This window comes from Protopterus annectens, chromosome 6.part0 (assembly GCF_019279795.1).
Source record: "Protopterus annectens isolate FY-2018-M chromosome 6.part0, PAN1.0, whole genome shotgun sequence".
Classification (NCBI taxonomy): domain Eukaryota; kingdom Metazoa; phylum Chordata; order Ceratodontiformes; family Protopteridae; genus Protopterus; species Protopterus annectens.
Window position 1 is genome coordinate 413,806,853 of NC_056737.1, and position 21,244 is coordinate 413,828,096.

Sequence of the window (21,244 nt, forward strand, 5' to 3'; positions counted from 1 at the left end):
AGCGAATGCCCAGGGAGAAAAGCTCCACATCATGTACATGATAAATAGAGATACAAAGCTGCAGCAATAGTAAACAACATTACAGGTTGTTGGCTTTAATACAATAACAAGATATTGATTATCAACAGTATATACAGTAAATGTTGCAAGTTAAGATAGTTTCTTGTCATTTATAATATTAGTAACAAAATTGTCAGACAACATTTTAAAGTATGTAAAGACAACTAGCTAATTCTGACTGTGGTTAGTAGTGGCGGTAATATAGTTGGATTAAGAGTCTAGGTGGGGGGGTAAGGTGGGTGCTAGTCTGGATTAGAACAAGGACAAAGCCAGTGCTAATTTAAGTGGAATTTGAGTGCAGTCTTGAAAAGGCTGCTGGAAGGTAGAGTAGTTTTAGAGGGTAGAAGATTCTTCCAATGTTTAGATATGGTACATGAAAAATATGGCTTCTCCTGCTGAGTTTTTGGGTTTGATAACAGTGAGTTAATTTTTGTTGCTTGATCTTAGGGGCTTAGTGGAGTGATAGGGTTGGAGAAGGGTTTGAAGGGAAGGGATGTTAAGGAAGTGGTTAATACGTTTATGAGCGAGGGTGAGTTGATTAAAGTGAAGGAGTTGTGGGAGTTCTAGCCAGTTTAGTTTTTTAAGGGAGATACAATGATGGCTGCGGTAGGAGGTTCCAGTGGCAAATTTAGCAATTTTGCTGTAACAAGCATCCAGCTTGTGTAGGTCTGTCTGTCTAAGGTTGGTAAGTATGGAGGATGCATAGAGTAGGGTGGAGATTAGCTGGGAATTGGCTATGGAGATTCTAGCCACCTTGGTTAGGAATTGGCGGCTTCGATATAATGCGCCAAGTTTCTTGTGAACTTATCTTATTGTGAGAGATATGTGGGTGTCAAATCTAAGTTTGTTGTCAATTTCCGCACCGAGTAATTTTGTGTTCTGATGGAGAGATGATGGTATTGTCTTTGGCGAGAATGTTGAAGAGGGGGTGTTTTGGGTGGCTTTGGAAGGTTGGAACAGGAGAAGTTTTGTCTTACTTAGGTTGAGTAGGAGCTGAGCATTGGATACCCAGCTTTCTAAAGAAGAGAATGATTCCTGTGTGATTTGTTGTAGTTCTGGTAGAGTGGGGGCAGAGCAGATGAGAGTAGAGTCATCTGCGTACTGTGTAAGAGATGCTTGTGTGGTGGCAGTATGTAGGTTGTTAGTGAAAAGTGAGAATAACAGAGGGCCAAGGATAGACCCTTGTGGAACTCCGAGAGTAACTGGGAGGTGAGGTGATAGGTTATCATCCCAGATTACTGATTGCTGGCATCCATGTAGATAGCTGTGGAACCAGTTGCAAGCTGATTGTGAGAAGGAGAGGTTGGGGAATGTAGAGTAGTAGCTCATGAGATACCATGTCAAAGGCCTTTGAGAGATCTAGAAATACGGCAATAGAGAAGATGCCATTGTTTTTGTGATGAAGTATAGTGTTGGTGATGGTGAGCAGAGCGGAGGTAGTGCTGTGATATGGCCTAAAACCATGTTGGGGTTTAGAGAGGAGATTATTAGCTAGGAGGTAGTTGGAGACCTGGGTGTTGATACATTTTTCAAGTATCTTGGTGAGAGGAGAGAGGACAGCAATGGGGCAGTAATTGGAAAGGTCGGTGGAAGGGGTGCCTTTGTGGAGGGGAATGATGTGGGATATTTTCCATATCGAGGGAACATAGCCTTCTGTTATGGAATGGTTGATTAGAATAGATATTGGGTAGGCTAGTGTATCAGCTGCAATTTTCAAGTATTCAGAAGAGAGGTTGTCAGCTGCGAATTTGGTGGGTTTACGTTTTGACAATAGTCTTTTCATGTTGGAGGTAGGTACTGAGGTGAAGAAGAGGAATGGGGGTTTAGAGGTAGAAGTTTGGGGGGGGTTGTTGTAGGGAAGTGTTGTTTGTTTAGCGATGTTATAGTTTCAGTGGTTTGTTGAAGGATTCAGCAATACTGCTGGAGGAGGGGGGAATGGATGGCTGCAGGGTATCAACCTTCCCTGGGAGGAGGATAGTGTTAATAGTGGACCAGAATTGCTTAGGGCTCTGGTTGGTAGAGTTTAGGGTGGAGTTATAGTAGAGGGATTTGTCTAATTTTATATGCTTTTTGGCTTTATTGCGCAGTTCAAGGAATGATTGCCTGAGTTATTTTTTGTTAGCCGCCAGTGCTCCCAGGCCTTATCTCTGGATTTCATTAGGGTTCTGGTGGTCTTTTGTAACCATGGGGCATGCCTGGATCTGACTTTGTCATTTCTTACAGGAGCATGGGTGTTTAGGATGGAGAGGAAGGTACTGTTGAAGAAGTGGACAGCCTCATCTAGGTTGAGGTATTTTAGTGGTGACCAGTTAATTTTTTGCAGGGAGGAGATGAAGGAGTTGGGGTTGAAGTTGGACTTGTTCCATATTTGCCTGTGGATAAAGGGCTTGAGACTGTGTGTGTGGTGCCAAATTAGGAAAGTGGGGGAGTGGTCACTAAGACTGTCAGGTAAGCAGCCTGCTAGGTAAGAGTGAGGGGCTTTGTTGACTAGGATCCAGTCAAGTAAGGTATGATTGTTGGGGTTTTTGTTGATTCAGGTAGGGGATTGGATGAGTTGAGTGAACCCATGGAGATTAAGATGAATGGATGGGAGATTGTTATTACAGGATAGCCAGTTAAAGTCACAGAGAATGATGGTTTCCTGGGGTAGAGATAGAGTAGCCCAGCTCAGGAGATTTTCTAGGGGTGTAATATTTTGCCCTGGTGGGAAATAGCATCTTATGATATTTATTGTTTTGTTTGGGTTTAGTTTGAGAGTGGCATAAAGGATTTCTTCATTGTTGTGGTGAGGGGTAGATGAGTTCAGGAGTTGAATATTGAGGTGGTGTTTAAATATCAATGCTACACCACCTCCTTTTTTGGACAATCTGTCTATGCGAAGGATGTTGTATTCAGGTGGAAGTATTTCCTCACTTTTGATTTGAGATTTGAGCCAGGTTTCAGTTAGGAAGAGAATATCTGAGGAATATATGCTTATGCTGTCATGTAGTTCTTGGATTTTATTGCATATGCTTCTGATGTTTAGGGACATTATAAGCAGGTCTGTTGTTTTCCAGTTGGCTAGGAGTTGAGTTGTGGGGGTGTTGCTTGGACTAGGGTTTGTGGTTGGGTTGGATTTGGGAGGACCAGGTTTTGGATGGATGTTTCGAGGGACTGCTAGTTTATAGAGGGTGTTTAGGATATGTTTTATATACATAGTAAATTGCTTATGGTATCTTAGGGATATTTTATTTTTGAGTGTGTTAGGTGTTTGGTCATAGAGTGTGTGTATTGGTAGGATGTTTTCCTGGTGTGTTGGATAGACATAGTAAAATGATGGTTTTCCTGCCAGAAGACAAAGTTCTGACTTATCAGGGCAATGTTCCTCAAAATTCTAGTCCTCATGGCATCAGTTATCCTCATGATACCACTTGCCAGACTACACATGGGAAAGAAAGCAGTCAGTGGCATAACAGGTAGCATACTTAACTTTGGTGCAGAGGGCTGTGGATTTTATTCACACACCAACTAGATTGTCTGCTGACACTGCAGTGCAGCATAAGAGGGTCCTGCACTCCTGAGTGTGTTGTTAAACCAGGACCCCATCTGCCTGAGTTGATGGCAGCTCAGATGGATGTAAAAGGTTCCAAGGCATCTATCATAACGAAAAGGGGAAATTCCCAGATGCCTTAGCCAAATTTCTCCTAGTAGTATAAATGCCACCTCAGGTCTCTCTTGAAAAGAGGCTAATTGCCTAGTGGGACAACAAAGGCAAAAAAGTAAATTAAAATTCAATGGTGCTTGAGAAACTGTTGAACCTAGCACCTTCATCTCTTGGATTTCCAGGTACTGGTACTAGGATTTGTGAAACAGACACTTCAGTGGTGGAGGGACCAACTGTCTCTGAAGTGCAAATTAGGAGCTGCCATTGAGTCTCACACTGACACAAATGTTTTCAAGGAGGGGCTGACACAGACAAACAACTGGTGTCAGAGCCATGGACTAAAACTAAATGCCAAGAAATGCATAATTGTATCCTTTTGGAAGTCGTGCATCCCTGGTAACTATCATATTGACAACATACCCCTTAGAGTTGACCCAGTAGTCAGGGACTTAGGGACACACATAGATAGTAAACTAGCCTTTGATCATCACGTGTTTACAGTGATGAGGAAATCATTCTATGTTGTGCAACTTATAAACAAAGGTATGATATCTAAGTCCAAGAAAGTCATTGTTCCACTGTATTCAGCATTTATCAGACCTGTCATTGAGTACAGTGCCCCCTTTGGTATGTACCTAACCAGGCATATCCAACAATTAGAACATCCACAGAGGTTCCTCACTAAAAGAATACAGGGTGTAAGTAATATGTAAAAATATCAATAGGAAGGTGCTGGCTGGACAAATAAGCAAAAACAAAGCACCAGTTCCAAAACGAAAGGCTCAAAATGAAAGGTTTAATAGGGCTTGTGAACACACGACAGCAATCCACAGTACACAAAAAGTACGCAGTACGCAGTGTAAAATCACATCAAACGTTTCGTCAAACCTTCTTCAGACAATGCAAAAACACATTAAACCACTTGTCAGTTACTTAAATACAATTGAGTCAACGCCTACAACCAATAGATTAGAAAGGTTAATTAATTACATAGTGATAAATGTAAAGTTAAAATGTGCCATTCTCAATGATAAAATAAACATTAAAAATCACAAATATCCTGTCTACTTAGTGGATAACCAATATATGTTATTAAATTTAATAAATACTTATTAAAACATGATCATAATTAAAACCTTTCACAAAATTTTATATTAAATTTTATAAAATGAACAAGTTATTAAGTAAACAATACTACACTCTACTGGCATAATTTGATATTGCAACTTCTAATATTTAAAAGGAATAAATAAAATAAAATATTGTAATGTTAATTTAAAAACTTTTTTAAAAAATAACACTTATATAAAACTATTATAATTTAGCTGCCCTTAATTTTAAAACAGGTGCTAAAGAAAACATGTCATTAATTCCAGGGTATTTATTTGATTCTAAAGTAATCTGCCAAAATAGTTCTCTGTACTCCAATAATGTTTCCCACATTCCACCTCTCGGGTCAATGGGTACTACTTCAACAACAAAAAATTCAAAACTAGAATCTTTACAAATTAATGTGTGTTTGTACAGAGAATTATTGGCACATGATGTTCTGATATCATATGTATGTTCGTAAATCCTTTGTTTAATTCTTCTTTCGCTTTTACCCACATAAAAAGCGTTACAGTTTTTACACAGAGCGATATAAATAATCCCTTTTGTGTTACAGTTGACAAAGGATTTACATACCAAAGTTTTATTTCTTGCTACCAAATGACAGCTATTACCTGTTTTTAAATATGCGCAATACCTACAGGCACCACATTTAAAAACCCCAGCTTTTTTCTTTCTTTTATCAGTAGTTCCTCTAGAACCCGTCTCTATAATTCCTTTTATGTTGTTACCTTTCTTATAAATAAATTTTATGTCATGTTCAAAAATGTGACCAAGGTCCGAGACCTTAGAAAAATTGATCCATTCCTTTTCAAAGATTTTCTTCACTATACTTGATTGACCGTCATAGGTGGTAATAAGACCCGAAATGAAACCGTCTGTGGGGCCCCCACATGATTGTGTTCCCACTACAACCTCTGGCTTGCCAAGTATTGGTGCAAATCTAGTTTTTCTCCCCTCCGGGACTTCGTTCTTTATATCTTCAAATAATACTTTTGGGTAGCCTCTTTGTGTGAACATCTTATACAAGTTTTCACATTCCCTCATAAAAATTTCATCGTCTGAGGTCATTCTACATATTCGGACTAATTGTCCCTTCAGTACACTTTTTTTCTGATGAAACGGGTGGGAGCTAGAAAAATGCAAATAAGTGTTTGAAAATGTCTCCTTTCTATGTACCTTAGAAACAAATGTTTCGTCAGCCTTGGTAATGTTGATGTCCAAATAACATACCTCTCTAGCATCAAATTTCTTTGTGAATTGGAGAAAATGTGTTGTCCCATTGATGTATTCCACAAATGTGTCAAAATCATCCTTTGTACCTTTCCAGAAAAAACATAAATCATCCAAGAATCTACAGTACAAAGTCCACTTGTCAAAAAACCTTGGAATCAAGATGTACTTATTCTCCCAGTATGCCATAATAATGTTTGCATACGTGGGTGCACAATGAGACCCCATGGCAACTCCCTTAGTCTGCCTATAATATTCACCTTCAAAGAATAAAAAATTGTACTTTAGAACAACTTCCATAAGGACTAAAATAGTGGTAAAATCACTTTGGGAAATGTTCTTTAGAGGTAGTAACATTTCTTCAAACCACGTTAAACCAGTTTCATGTGGGATACTTGTAAATAAATCTATAACATCCAAAGTACCAAATCCTGTTGTATCTTTGTACATAGAGGTTTCTATTTTTCTAAGAAAATCCCATGAGTCTTTTAAAATATTCTTGTTTTCGTTTACCAAATGCTTAATCTTCACATCAATATACTTAGCTAGAGGTGCAGTGATAGATCCCTCAGAGGAGACAATAGCTCTAAGAGGTGGGTCGTTTAAATCTTTATGCACCTTTGGAATCCCAAAAATGCAAGGTATTTTAGGTTTTGTTACAGTCAAAAAATTATAAGTTTTTTGGTCAATAGATCCCTCCAGTAATAGGTCCTGCAATAGTCCCCGTATCCTATTGTATGCAATGTGAATTTCATTCAAGGAGGTCCTGCTGTATTTATCTGTGTCGTTCAAAATATTTAACATCTTTCCTTCGTACACAAAACGATCCATGAACACAACCCCCCCACCTTTATCGGGTTTCATAATCCTGATGGATCTATCCCTACTCACTGCTTCCAAGATTTTCTCCTCGTTGTCAGATAAATTAGGACGGACATAATGTTGGGTCAAAGATCTTCTCAATTCATGTTCTATTTTTAATTCAAAGTTTTTTAACTGGGGGTGTAAAGGGGGATTAAATATACTCTTGCGTCTTAGTTCGTCGCATGTGCCTGTAGTATTGTTGCCCTTAAAAATATTTCCAAGTTTTTCTTTCTAATAAATAGTTTTATATCAACTAGTAGTTTAAACAAATTAGTCCTGCGTTGTGGTATAAACCCAAAACCCTTGGAAAAAACTTCAAAGTGTGTCGTAGTGAGTGTAGTATTTGAATAGTTAAATATATTAAAATCATTATATGTCCATTTTTTACCTTCATTTAGAATCCCTAATATTGGTTCCACTGTTCGTGCCTCCAAGATGGGTGCCCCCCCCTCCGTGTGTAGTTTTTTGAATTATAGTTTACAGGTTCCTTCTGCATCAACCTCTCAGATCTACGCAAAGGGGGAAACTCTTCCAAATCTATGTCCTCATCTGCATGTGTAGGACTACCATGTATTACAACTCGCTCATTCTCATTTTGTAAATCCAGGTTAACCTTCCTGTTCCAAAACTTAGGTTTGGGGTATTGTACCTTGTTTTTATATTCATACATGTCCCTATCAATTTTACCAAATTTCCTGTTTTGCACTTCTATGCAATGAGTTTCAATGTCCTTTAATAATCTTTTATACTTAGCTCTATTTTCTTCTATGGTAAACAAAAGGTCATTAATTACTGCTTTGTTAATTTCTTCAATTGTGTTAGACAGTTTAGACATTTCATTTTCATTATTTAAAATTATGGCCTCCATAATCGCAAAACCACAATTATCAAATGCCTTTACCAAGTTATTATAAAAATCAGTTCCTTCGTATACATTGTTTGGGTACTTGCTTACCCTTAAACCTTTAGGCACTATTTGTAAATTTAAACAGTGCCTAAGGTAAGCATTATCCATTTCAAGCATCTTATACTTATTTAAATGGAAATGTAGTTCATTAGTCATTTGGTTAAAGTTCCCTTTAGCAGTAGTCACATTCTTTTTGTTTGAAAAATCAAACTTGACGTTCACTACTTCGCTAAATAAAGTATCAGTACCTTGTTTAGACCGTTGTCTATTGGTCATGTCCTTTGTTTTACTAACAGCACGCCGTTGTGGCAAAGGACGCCTGTCCTGAGTGTCATCGAAAGAAAAACATGGAAAGTCATTCAATATATCCAAATTGGTTTCGTCCTGCTCATTTACGTTGTTTTCCCCATTATCAATGTGTACGGGCGTATCTTCATTCGAAGCAATACGCCTCAAAGCTTCCTGGTTCCCAGGCAAAGAGATAGAGTTCAAAAGCGTCGCCACGGATTGGCTGACTGGCATCAGAAGACCCACTAACTGAGTTAGCTGTCCGATCAGCTTATGCAGCTCACCAATTTCGTTTCTTCTGCCCTCACCCTCTTGAGCGCTCGTCGTTGAGGCATCCATGCTGAACAAATAAAAATATCAATAGGAAGGTGCCGGCTGGACAAATAAGCAAAAACAAAGCACCAGTTCCAAAACGAAAGGCTCAAAATGAAAGGTTTAATAGGGCTTGTGAACACACGACAGCAATCCACAGTACACAAAAAGTACGCAGTACGCAGTGTAAAATCACATCAAACGTTTCGTCAAACCTTCTTCAGACAATGCAAAAACACATTAAACCACTTGTCAGTTACTTAAATACAATTGAGTCAACGCCTACAACCAATAGATTAGAAAGGTTAATTAATTACATAGTGATAAATGTAAAGTTAAAATGTGCCATTCTCAATGATAAAATAAACATTAAAAATCACAAATATCCTGTCTACATAGTGGATAACCAATATATGTTATTAAATTTAATAAATACTTATTAAAACATGATCATAATTAAAACCTTTCACAAAATTTTATATTAAATTTTATAAAATGAACAAGTTATTAAGTAAACAATACTACACTCTACTGGCATAATTTGATATTGCAACTTCTAATATTTAAAAGGAATAAATAAAATAAAATATTGTAATGTTAATTTAAAAACTTTTTTAAAAAATAACACTTATATAAAACTATTATAATTTAGCTGCCCTTAATTTTAAAACAGGTGCTAAAGAAAACATGTCATTAATTCCAGGGTATTTATTTGATTCTAAAGTAATCTGCCAAAATAGTTCTCTGTACTCCAATAATGTTTCCCACATTCCACCTCTCGGGTCAATGGGTACTACTTCAACAACAAAAAATTCAAAACTAGAATCTTTACAAATTAATGTGTGTTTGTACAGAGAATTATTGGCACATGATGTTCTGATATCATATGTATGTTCGTAAATCCTTTGTTTAATTCTTCTTTCGCTTTTACCCACATAAAAAGCGTTACAGTTTTTACACAGAGCGATATAAATAATCCTGGTGTCAGAGCCATGGACTAAAACTAAATGCCAAGAAATGCATAATTGTATCCTTTTGGAAGTCGTGCATCCCTGGTAACTATCATATTGACAACATACCCCTTAGAGTTGACCCAGTAGTCAGGGACTTAGGGACACACATAGATAGTAAACTAGCCTTTGATCATCACGTGTTTACAGTGATGAGGAAATCATTCTATGTTGCGCAACTTATAAACAAAAGTATGATAGCTAAGTCCAAGAAAGTCATTGTTCCACTGTATTCAGCATTTATCAGACCTGTCATTGAGTACAGTGCCCCCTTTGGTATGTACCTAACCAGGCATATCCAACAATTAGAACATCCACAGAGGTTCCTCACTAAAAGAATACAGGGTGTAAGTAATATGTCCTATGCAGACCGCCTCAAGACCCTATCCCTGTATTCTGTCTCCTACAGGCTTTTGAGAGGAGATCTATGCCTGGCATACAGGGCATTGTCAGACCCCACTCTGATGGACCTCCTGCATATCCACAAAACAAACAGCACCATAATTACCCATTCTAAAGATTTAAACGCTGACTGTGATATATATAGGACCTGCTGGAGAGATAGGTATGTATCCCTGAGTTTACCCCATCTATGATGCAGGCTAACCCATCCATGTGAAATAGAGTTCCTCACTAACTCAATTCAAGTGCAACTTGGACAACTGGATAGGAAATGGGAAATTCATCCCTGGTTTGGCACCTATGTCTCTAATGGACACAGGCAACCTGTAAATGGTTCATCTCCCAGGCCTCTGCTTACACTTATCAAGGGTACTAGAACTTGTCATAGATTTGGGATGCATGGCTAGGCTTAAAATGTCCCTTGTGGTTGTTAGCCTAGTAAATACCTATGAAGCTATGAATCTAGGAATCCCTTTCTTTCTTTCTTTCTTTCTTTCTTTCCTTCTTCAGACCGCATTCCAGTCTGTTCAGACAGACTCTTCAGATTTTGTATGGGAAGCAGTGTGTTGTTCAAGTGCAAGGCCTGTAGGTCAGGACACTCCAAAATATATAAAAGTGAAAGAGATTTTGCCAGTGATTCATGCCTTATTCACCACTTTTGGATTCCAAGTCCTCTTCTAATGATCACAGACAACACTGCCATAATGTGGCACCTGAACAAGCAAGGAGGTACAAGGTCATACCCTTTTTGCTTGTTGGCAATGATGGCCTTTGACCTGTTTCTGTTGCATTCTCTGACTCTTCGAACCTCATACATTCTATCAGAGCAAAACAAAGTGTTTGACAGAGTAAGCAAACCCTAGACAGACCCTCATGAGTGGAAGCTGCATGTAGAGGTCTTCAAGGACTTGATCCAGATATGAGAAGCACCTCAGGTAGATCTGTTCACCTCCTTTCAAAACTGACAACTAAAAAAAAAATCTGTTCAAGACATCCTTACAGCCATGCTTGGAAGGGAGATGCTGTATAATTCCCATGGTCAGGAATGTTCCTGTATGCACGTCTACCCTTTCCATTAACTCCCAAGGTATTTCTAAAGATTCAGAAAGGATTACCGAAGATCATTGTGGAACCCCCCATTTGGGCCAGGCAAAGTTGTTTCCTCTCTTTTAGTATTACTGGCCAAGTACAATTACCATAAGCTTCCTCACAGACTGGATCTGCTCACACAGTATCAGGGATAAATAGTACACCCCAACTTAGAGCAATTGCAACTGACAGCATGGATAATTCTATCTGATACCGTTTAAGTATTTGTTCCAAGAAAACCTGCAACTAGAAAATCTTATGAAAATCTTATGTTTACAAGTGGAAGAGGTTTTCTAGGTGGTGCCTAGCAAACACAGGTCCTGAAAGGGTTTCAATCCCTCTGGTTTTGAAATATTTGTGTGAGTTATTTAGTGATGGTTTGTCATATGTTTTTATGAAAATGCATCTTGTACCCATCTCAGCTTTTCTGTCCATGGATCCCCCTCTTTTGTTACTTACTCAGTTTATAAAAGAAGTGTTGTACAAGAGACCTCCTTGAAAGCAAATTCCTTCCCTCTGGGATCTCAACTTTGTTCTTGAAAATTGACCTTACCTCCTTTTGAACCTGTCTCTCAGGCCACATTACAGTTCATTACTTGGAAGACTGTTTTAATTATTGCTCTGACATCTTCAAGGTGAGTCTGTGAGCTGCAAACTCCCATGGTGGCCCAGTGCTATCTGATTTTTCAAGGACAGGGTTCTGACTTTACTTTGAGTCAAACCATCAGTCTCCCAGTGTTCTATCTTGATCCAAAAAAGATAGAAAAGTTTCTAAATATTTTGGATGTGCACAGTCAACTCATGTACTACTTTGATAGAACAAAGCCCTTTAGGAATGCTGAACAGCTATTTGTCTCCTATATGGGGGCTAAGAAAGGTCAGTCTGTCTCTAAGCAAACTATTGCATAATGGTTGTCCTCTGCTGTAGTTTTCTGTTACTCTCACTATAGTAAATCTCTTCCAGGTAAGTTGAAGGCTCACTCAACTAGGGCCTTATCCTCTTTGGTCCGATATTGAAAAGGAGTAAACATTAGAAGCATTCGAGAAGCAGCTACCTGGTACACTGTTCATGCCTTCACAAGGAATTACAAACTGGATTCCTTTTTCCACTTCCAGGCTTTACTAAGACCACTCTCCAGGGACCCCTTTTTCCTTATCCTTCCACCACCCAGGTAAAGTAAGCTTTGGGAATCAACCCAAAATGCCACTGAGGCATTGGTAACGATGAACGTAATGCAGTTCCACAAGTCCTACTTACCTGTGACAGTAAATGTTTGAATTGCTCACTGCCTCAGTGGCAGCACCCACCTGCCATCCCCCGGATTATGCATTGCTGAGGTAGATTTCAACCTCTTTGATTCGGTTGTTGTTGGATTTGGTTTTTATATGGTGTTGTGACTTGTTGTGAAGTTACTCTTGCTAGATGGTACTGACTTCAGGTACTTTCCTCTCCTTCTTTGTGGAAGTGAAAAAGCCTGGACACTCGCATGATCATTTCTGCAGTAGTTTTAAATATATGGGTTGTACTGTGCCTAGTATAACAGTGCAACAGTTGAGATTTGTTCAGGGTCACACAACGTGCAAGTGAAGACTGATAAAAAAACAAGAGCACAGCATGAGACTCATTAGTAACTCACAGCCTTAATGATTTAAGTTATATGTCTAGACCGTGTACTGTTTGGGTAGTAAGGTTCTCTGGCAATAGATACAAACTACATAATCATTAAAATATATACTGTTTAGAAAATAGACCTTATTTGCTGATTATGCCAGTTTGTTTAGCAAGTGTTTAGATATGATAACTGTAGATTTTCAAAACCCATAGGCTACTAAATTAGATTAGGCACATTTGTTCAAATGATGAATCTTAGAAGAATGATTACTTGATCAAGACATGAAAACACCTGACATTTTAATAGCATGACCCAAAGATCACAAACATTACTCCATTAATACAAAAACCTAGTGAGTGTATCAGGGCACAGTCCCTCTTACCTTCCCACATGATGGAAGAAGGCAGTTACTCTGCCATCTTTACCACCAAATATAAATATTCCAACTTCAAGGCCACAAAACCAAGTGCAGTCTTGTCAGGTCAAACTTAGTAAATGGGTGTATCTTAAAGTCATCTAGGCTGATCCCAGAAACCTCTCTGACAGCACATTGTGTACAGACATGCATGTACACACACACACACACACACACACACACACACACACACACACACACACACACACACACACACACACATTGATAACTGGCACAGTTCTGAAGTCACTTCTATAGCTACGTACCACACAGAAAACCGGGCACATAGCTTTCAGATTCCATGTTGTTCATAACTTTATAACCTCTAATCTCTACAACAGAGTTGGTGACTAGTATATTGTTCAGGCCTATCTGTGTTGTGCCACTGAAATTTAGACCAACATATGCAAGGATTAATAACATGTTTTAATATGATCCTTTTGTCAGTTTAAGTTGACATAAAACTAAAAGGAAATACACAGTTCACTTTTTCCAAACCAAAATTGTGCAACTTCTAAATGCAACAGTAACAGTGGTGAATATAATCCAGGCCTTCGAAGTTGTCTGTATTTGCTTTGTGTTCATTATCATGATCACAACCCACTCTGAGATGTTCTTTAATTATAATTGGATGCATGTATTAGAATGCATGTCGCAGCCCACCTGAATTATTCTGAAATCAGATTTCCTTATGAATTACAGAAAATGCTGGACTATCTGAAAGAGAAAAAAGATGCTGGGTTTTTCCAGAGCTTGTCCGGACTAATGCAGTCTTGCAGGTAAAAAGTAGTATTCAGCTGCTTTGATTTATTTAATATGTATCACCTGTGTTAATGTTCCAGTAATTATAATCTAGCATAACAGCCAAGAAATTTGAAAAAGTATTTTACTATCTTTGATGCAGTGTTTTAATACCAGTTAGTGCTGCTATGATGTTGTACCACTAATAGATGTTATCAGGTTCACCACATCAGAGCATCTGAACAGCTTCTTTCTGTACTTCGTGATGGGAATGTAATGGAAAAAATAGATGGATAAAGCAGAGACGTGTGCCCAATAACAGGACTAAGCAGGAATATAGAATGGCCATTTGAAGACTCTTCTGTCAAATCTCATTCAGTAGAAGTCAGCTGATCATGCACAGCTTTCAGAATTTAATATCTGTAAGATGGACAGAAAATATTACTGCAGTTTAATAGAAGGTTTTATCAAGATGTTATAAACAGTAGGCTTACAGCAGTTCAAATCCAAGCTGTATTATCACCAAGTGACACTGATGATAAAGAATCTTGAAGATGAAATTTGAGAGATCCCTTGGTTTCAGATCCTCACCCCTCAGTTGGCAGATGGTTGGACATGAGGCTAACAAACTACTGGTTTTGTGCTGTACACTTCCTCAAAATATAAACAATAACAATGCTTATTGTGAAAGAAATCAGTTCAGTTCCTGAAGTATGGTTTCTAGAATCCAGAGCACATATTGTTAGTCCACATATTATTCATGGCATGTACAGACCAACACAACTGGGTTTTCTGATAGTTTGTTTCTAGACTTAAATGAAAAGTCAGAAGAAAAAATTAATTGCAGGCATATTTTTGCCTAGTGATATAGAACTTACAAATTTTATAAATCTTTAAATCTGAATGTCAAGCTTGCACTCTAATATTCTACTAGAAGGGTGTTTGGCATAATTCCATGTCTGTATATATGGTAGCCTATTATATAATTTAATGATTTCTTAAAAGTAGACAGAAGTGTGCATTGTTTAACAGCTACTGGTAGCTTGATCCTAAATAGATGTAGATGATGTGTTAGAAACCAAGGGAAATACTCCAGATCTTGTTGCTGCAATTGTAGCTTTGACATCTATCTCTTAATAGGATCATAGGATCATAGGGGGTTACTAGGCTATTGACCCTAAGACCTCTACTAGCCCAGCCATGTTATACCCTTGTTCCCTTACGGACCAAGATATATAGTCTATGTTTGTATGTGAATCTAAGATCAGCACTGGCTGCCCCTGTCTAAGAGAGAAATAGGTGAAACCCCTGGTGTAAATTTATAGTTTCCATTCCAAATGTCCAGGTTACACTTAAACAGGGTCTTTGAGGAGCCCTGTTTTACATGAACTGGGAGTTTGTTCCAAAGGAGTGGCAAGCTCTGGGAGACATGTCTGTCTCTCCAGCAAGTCCTGTTAATATTGCAGGCTAGGTTAAGATCTCCAGAGCGAGTGAATCTTGTCCCATTAGATTTGCGGATGTGCTGCAGCTTCATCAAGGCAGGGTCTGAGACTGCTCCACAATAGCTTGAATATTCCGTTTTCAGTACTTTTTTTTTGCTGTTTCCTTGAGGAAGTTCTTTCAAACCTTTCTGTCTTATTTACACACTTAGCAGCTCTTTCCAACAGTTCCTTTTATTGTTTCTCGCCTTAACTTTCCCCCTCTTATTCCCCCTTATTCCCTCCCCATCTATTACATAAAAAAGAAAAGAAAATTCAGATAAAAATCCACTACTTTACTTCCTTTCTTGATAGTTTACAGTAAAGTCTATCCTTAGATGTCTTATAAATTCTGTGCCTTTTTGATTGTTGTTGGTATAAATTATTTTGATGACAAAGAAATCATGCCTAGAAATGGACAAGGAACCCAAGTTTGTATTTAAGAAACATGTATGGCCACAAAATTCCCCCTCAAGACCTTCATGATTGTAGAGAGGGTTGTTTGGGTGTGGATCACCCAGAAGATGAATGTGCTAAATGCAAGAATTCTAGTTCACATACATATTCTTCTTGATAGAAGAAATATGTTAATATTAAAAGGGTTTAACCATTCTGAGTTGGCACCCACTAAAAGAATGACTGAGGAAGACAGAGAAAGGAATTCCTGTAAAGGATCCAAACCTGAAATGAAGAGTGCAAAATGGATGACCATGATATCTGTGTTTTGGAAAAGTTGGCAGTGGTCAAGGTCTCTAGACTCTCTTCCCCTCAACCAGATACTTTGTCAGTTTTACTCCTCCCAAAACCTTACAACCAACATATCATGAGTCATCAAGCATGACCAATTCAGGACCCGGAAGAAGGACCAGGAATTTCCCTTTGGGTTAAGAATTATTGAGGTTTATTTCTTCCAGGCCAGCCTCAGATTCATCCCTCACGAATCAAACACCATTTGATAAGGAACACATGAAGACAGCTTTTGTGAAAACCCCGTTTAAATACGATGTTGTCTTATCCCCTTCTGTTCCTAGTGTGGCATGTTGCCTACCCTCTACTTGCATTTTTTTAAGTTCCTTCTCTAGTCATTGTTTCAGTACCAGCAGTGATGGAGCCAATGATTTTTTTTTTGAGACTGTTCTCTCAACATTGAATGATATTGCTTCAATGGTGACGATGCCCACATCATCAGTGGTTGCTTTGGCACAAACCTTGGTGTGAATGTTGGGAGCCACTAGATCTGATGGTATTATCACTGCCATGTAGTACCCATAGCACCCACTCTGACCCCAGTGTCACCAAGGACATTGGGTATTGAGGAGCTTGGTGTGTCAACCTTCAGTGCTGAAATCTTTGGAAATTACTTGGCTCGAGCATGTTCATTGCTCACAGTAGGCAAGAGCATTGCAACATTGATACTCCAGACAGGTGGATAAAGTTCATAGGTGTTTACTAGGCTAACAACCACAATGGGCTTTTTTAAGCCTAGTCATGCATCCCAAACCTCTGACAAGTTATGATACCCTTGATAAGTGTAAGCATGGGCCTGGGAGATGAACCATTTACAGGTTACCTGTTTGCATCATAGACATAGGTGCCAAACTAGTGATGAATTTCCGGTTTCCTGTCCAGTTTTCCAAGTTGCACTTGAATTGGATTAGGGAAGAACTCTGCTTCACATGGATGGGGAGCCTGTTCCATAGATGGAGTAGTCTCTGGGATACATACCTATCTCTCCAGCAGGTCCTATTTATATCACAGGTAAGGTTTAAGTCTTTAGAACAGGTAATTCTGGTGCTGTTTGTTTTGTGGATATGCAGGATCTCCATCAGAATGGGATCTGACAATGCCCTGTATGCCAGGCCTAGATCTCCCCTCAAAAGTCTGTAGGAGACAGAATACAGGGATAGGACCTTGAGGCGGTCTGTATAGGACATATTACATGGACCCTGTATTCTTCTAGTGAGGAACTTCTGTGAATGTTCCAGTTGCTGGATATGCCTTGTTAGATACATACCAAAGGGGGCATTGTACTCAATAATAGGTCTGATAAATGCCGAATACAGTGGAACAATGACTTCCTTGGACTTAGATGCCTCACCTTTGTTTATAAGTTGAGCAACATAGAATGATTTCCTCATCACTGTAGACACGTGATGATCAAAGACTAGATTACTATCTATGTGTGTCCCTAAGTCCCTGACTACTGGGTCAGCTCTAAGCGGTGTGTTGTCAATGTGATAGGTACTAGGGATGGATGACTTCCCAAAGGATACTATTATGCATTTTTTGGCATTTAGTTTTAGTCCATGACTCTGACACCAGTTGCTTGTCTGTGTCAGCCCCTCCTGGAGAACATTTGTGTCAGTGTGAAATTCAATAACAGCTCCTATTTTGTAATCATCTGCAAATTTAGTTAGCCAGAGACCACTGACACTGGCCTTGAATTCTGAAAAGTAAATGACAAAAAGGAGTGGTCTTTGTAGAGGTGGACTCCCCAATTCTAACATCCTGGGTCCTGTCTGTGAGCCAGTTGGCTATTCACCGGGTGACATATGGGTTTATACCTAATCTATTCAGTTTGTCAACAATGTCTGAGTGGGGTATTGTGTCAAATGCCTTGGCCAGGTCAAGGTAGGCAGTGTGAACGATTTTGCCCTCATCCATTGCTTTGGTGACCTTCTCAAAGAAGCCCACCAGGTTGAGTAGGCATGAGCTGCCCTTGACGAAACCAAACTGGTTTGGGTCCAGTGTCTGGAGGTTTACTATATCTCTGTTGATCATCTCTATGATAATTCTTTCCATGGCTTTACATATAAGACTAGTGAGACTAGTGGGTCTGTAGTATTCAGGCCCTCCTTTGTACAGAGGGATGACTGTTGCCTTTCTCCATTCATGAGGCATAAAGTCTGTTTAAAGGCTGCAGTTAAATAGTAATTCCAGAGGCCCTGGTAGGTTATGTTTCATGCTATTTAGAAGGCATCCTGGGATATTGTCTGGGCCCTTTGATAAAGAGAACATATTAAGGACCTAGTGATAGTCGGGGGAGTTATATTTGACGATATTTCCTGAGGGAAGGTTGATGGGCAAAGAGGAGTAAAGTTGTAGCTGAATTTATCAGCCAGGAGGTTTGCTATATCTTCTGGCTCAGTATAGGTGGCTCCATTTACAATGAGCTCTGCACACAATTGTGTATTGCCTTTGAGGTTGCGGACATAGCTAAAGAATGCTTTGTGGTTGTCCTTTGTCTGGGAGGCCAAACTTACCTCAAATTAGGCTTTGGTAGACTTTATTTGTCCTATGAGTTTGTTTAGTTTAATGAGAGTGCTTTTATCCTGCTGGGTGCTGCACCTCCTAATTTTTGCCATGATTTTCTTCCTCCTGTTATACAGCCGATTGATTTTGTTATTCAACCAGGGTAGCTTGTTTTTTCAGTTACTTCTGTATTTCTTCCTGGTGGGTACAGCTGCCTCAATGCATCTGTTAACATACTTGTAGAGGGTTTCTGTGAACAGTTCTGCATAGGCAGAAGTGTTCTCAGGGTTTATAGGGGCTTAAAACTTTGCCAGGTTCTTATTTAATAGTAGGAGGTTAGCCTTTAGTTCCTGAATATTCCCAGTTTAGCTGGGGGACCAGGTTTTATTTTTATTTCAAAGGAGACCATTTTGTGGTCTGCCCTTACCAGGGAAGGCATTACAGTAGGGGGTGTGCAGCACTCCCCCATATTAGTGAGGACCAGATCCAGTATGGTTGCACCCCTGGTTGGTGTATTGACTGTCTGGTCTAGGGAGTTTGTGTTTACAAAATCCAGGAATCTCTGTGCATGTACGTTTGATGTCTTATAGGATTCCCAGATGTTCTTCGTGTTTCACTGTTGCAGTCATCACACTTGGGTTATCCTGCCAGAGGTAGCCCTCAGTCGGCCCAAATACCAGAGGCTTACTATTTCCGTGTCGGTTGCTGTCACTCCAGGACTGACGTCAGGATGTCAGTGGTATAAAATCAGGCAGCCGATGCCATTACATCAGTCTTTCTTGCCAAGGAGCCCAAAGCAGAAGCAGTTCACATGAGTGCTGGTTGGCCTCTACCTGAGTTTCATTTCCGAATTGAAGTTGAAGTCTTCTAAAGCTAAGTACCCCATTGGGGGTCCTTTTTTCTTGCTCTAACCAGTGTCATAAAAAGTTAACATTTGTCTTGCCTGTAGAAAGCATATACCACACAGAGGCTTCCATTCTTACTGCGTCACCTGTTTAGGCCCAGACCATGACATACCTCGTATCACTTTTGTGCTTTGTATAAAGCCAGAACTATACATTGCCGGGCCCTTATTGTAGCTAAATATTTTTGCTCTTGGTCCCCGTATTCCGATATGGCTTCGGTTAGCCATCCGACTACCGATCTTCTGAAAAATCGTAAGGATAAAGACAGAGACAGACCGCACTGGTCCAAAACTGCTGATGATGCTTCCATTAAGCTAGTCATCAGTTCTCCAGTCATCAGTGAGATGCTTTTGCAGCCCCTGATGCCCATTTTATGGATTCGCAGGCCACTACTGAGACCTGTTCAGAGTCTGGTATGCAGTGAGACTCTTCTTTGACTAAGGATCCTGCGAATGCATCTACCTTGGATGGGTCCGGAGCCACTGAGCAGGCACCGGCTTCCAAGGAAGTTCTTCACACTACCAATACTCAACACAAACTGATGACTTCTTTCGCATCTTCAGTTCTTTCTAAAACTACCGAATTTCTAAGGCCCAGGGTACGAACTATGCCTAAAAAAAATGACCCAAGCTCAGGCACCTGCTTCCATGGCTCAATCTCAAATGCTTAAAATTGCAGAAGCTTTAGCATGCTTATTAGGTGAAGCCAACCTACATCTTCCAAAATAAAGAGACTTGTCCCCAGCAGTTTTTTTCTGACCAGCAGTCCGATTACTCTGAGGTTTCTGAATATGAAGACATGCAACCCTTATCTGCTTATGAGGATTCAGATGCAGAGGAATCCATTCCTTCTGCCTCACCTCCAGAGGATTTTTCATTTGGTGAAACCCTACATACTTTAAGGGAGCATTTCCAATGGAAATGTCAGGACTATCCTCAGTCCAAAAAGAGACTCAGGGAATTCTTAGATTTACCACCCCACAGACCTTTAGCCATTCCTCCAGTCTTGGATGTTGTGGATGATGTCTTTATGGCATCCAGTTTGACTCCTGACACCCTTCCTCCTGCTCCCAGGAAACCTGATGGGTATTACAGAGTCCCTGACTCTCATACATTTCTTTTCAACAATCCTACTGCTGACCCAGTGGTCATCTCCCAAGGACCTAAAAGAATTAAAGCAACCACAGCTAAGAATCCCACCCCCTCGGACAGGGATTTCCGAGCTTTAGACAGATGGGGTAAAAAAGTATACACCTCTGCAACTCTTGCCATTAGAGCACTAAATTGTCAGTTCCACATGCTGAAATACCAGCAGCATACCATGGAACTCCTCAAACAAAAAATATCTACATTTCCAGCTTATGCAGAAAATAAAGACTTACAAGAGCTTATGCATTCTGCAAGCCAAGTTACTAAACACACCTTGCAATGTGGCTTTGACGCCCTAGAAGCATCTTGCAGGGCAGCAGTCACTGGTTCTCTACTTAGACGGTATGCTTGGCTTAAGGAACAGACCTTGCCAGATCATGTCAAATCAAAACTATTGGATGCACCATTGAACAAAGACAATTTGTTTGGCACCAAGGCAGAAGAGGTCTTAAAAAAGAATGAAGAAAAAGCTAAATCTATGCAGACAGTTAAAAGCTTCTTACTATATCTCTGTTGATCATCTCTATGATAGTAGGTTCAGTAGGCATTGCCCATCCACGCACTGGTCCTTTACGGCCTCTTCCAGGCCAGCTCAGCCAAGACCTAGGGGAAGCAGATCCCCCAGATAGCAGTCCCAGAGAATGCAGAGATCTAAGCAATGGAGTTCCTCCACTTCAGAAACAGGGAGTGCTAAGTCACCCACTTATGGAAAGAACTCACAATGACTTTACACCTCCACCCCTTACCTCTGCCCACCTGCTTGTGCCCCCTAGG

General features: G+C 39.7%; 1 protein-coding gene across 1 annotated transcript in view; it reads left to right on the forward strand.

Annotated features, from left to right (window-relative positions):
- RYR3 (ryanodine receptor 3) overlaps positions 1-21,244 on the forward strand; it is a 3,250,282-nt gene that overhangs the window by 2,766,160 nt on the left and 462,878 nt on the right. Inside the window, exon 81 of the mRNA XM_044074157.1 lies at positions 13,649-13,725. Coding sequence (XP_043930092.1) covers positions 13,649-13,725 — 77 coding nt within the window. The remainder of the gene's footprint in view (positions 1-13,648; positions 13,726-21,244) is intronic.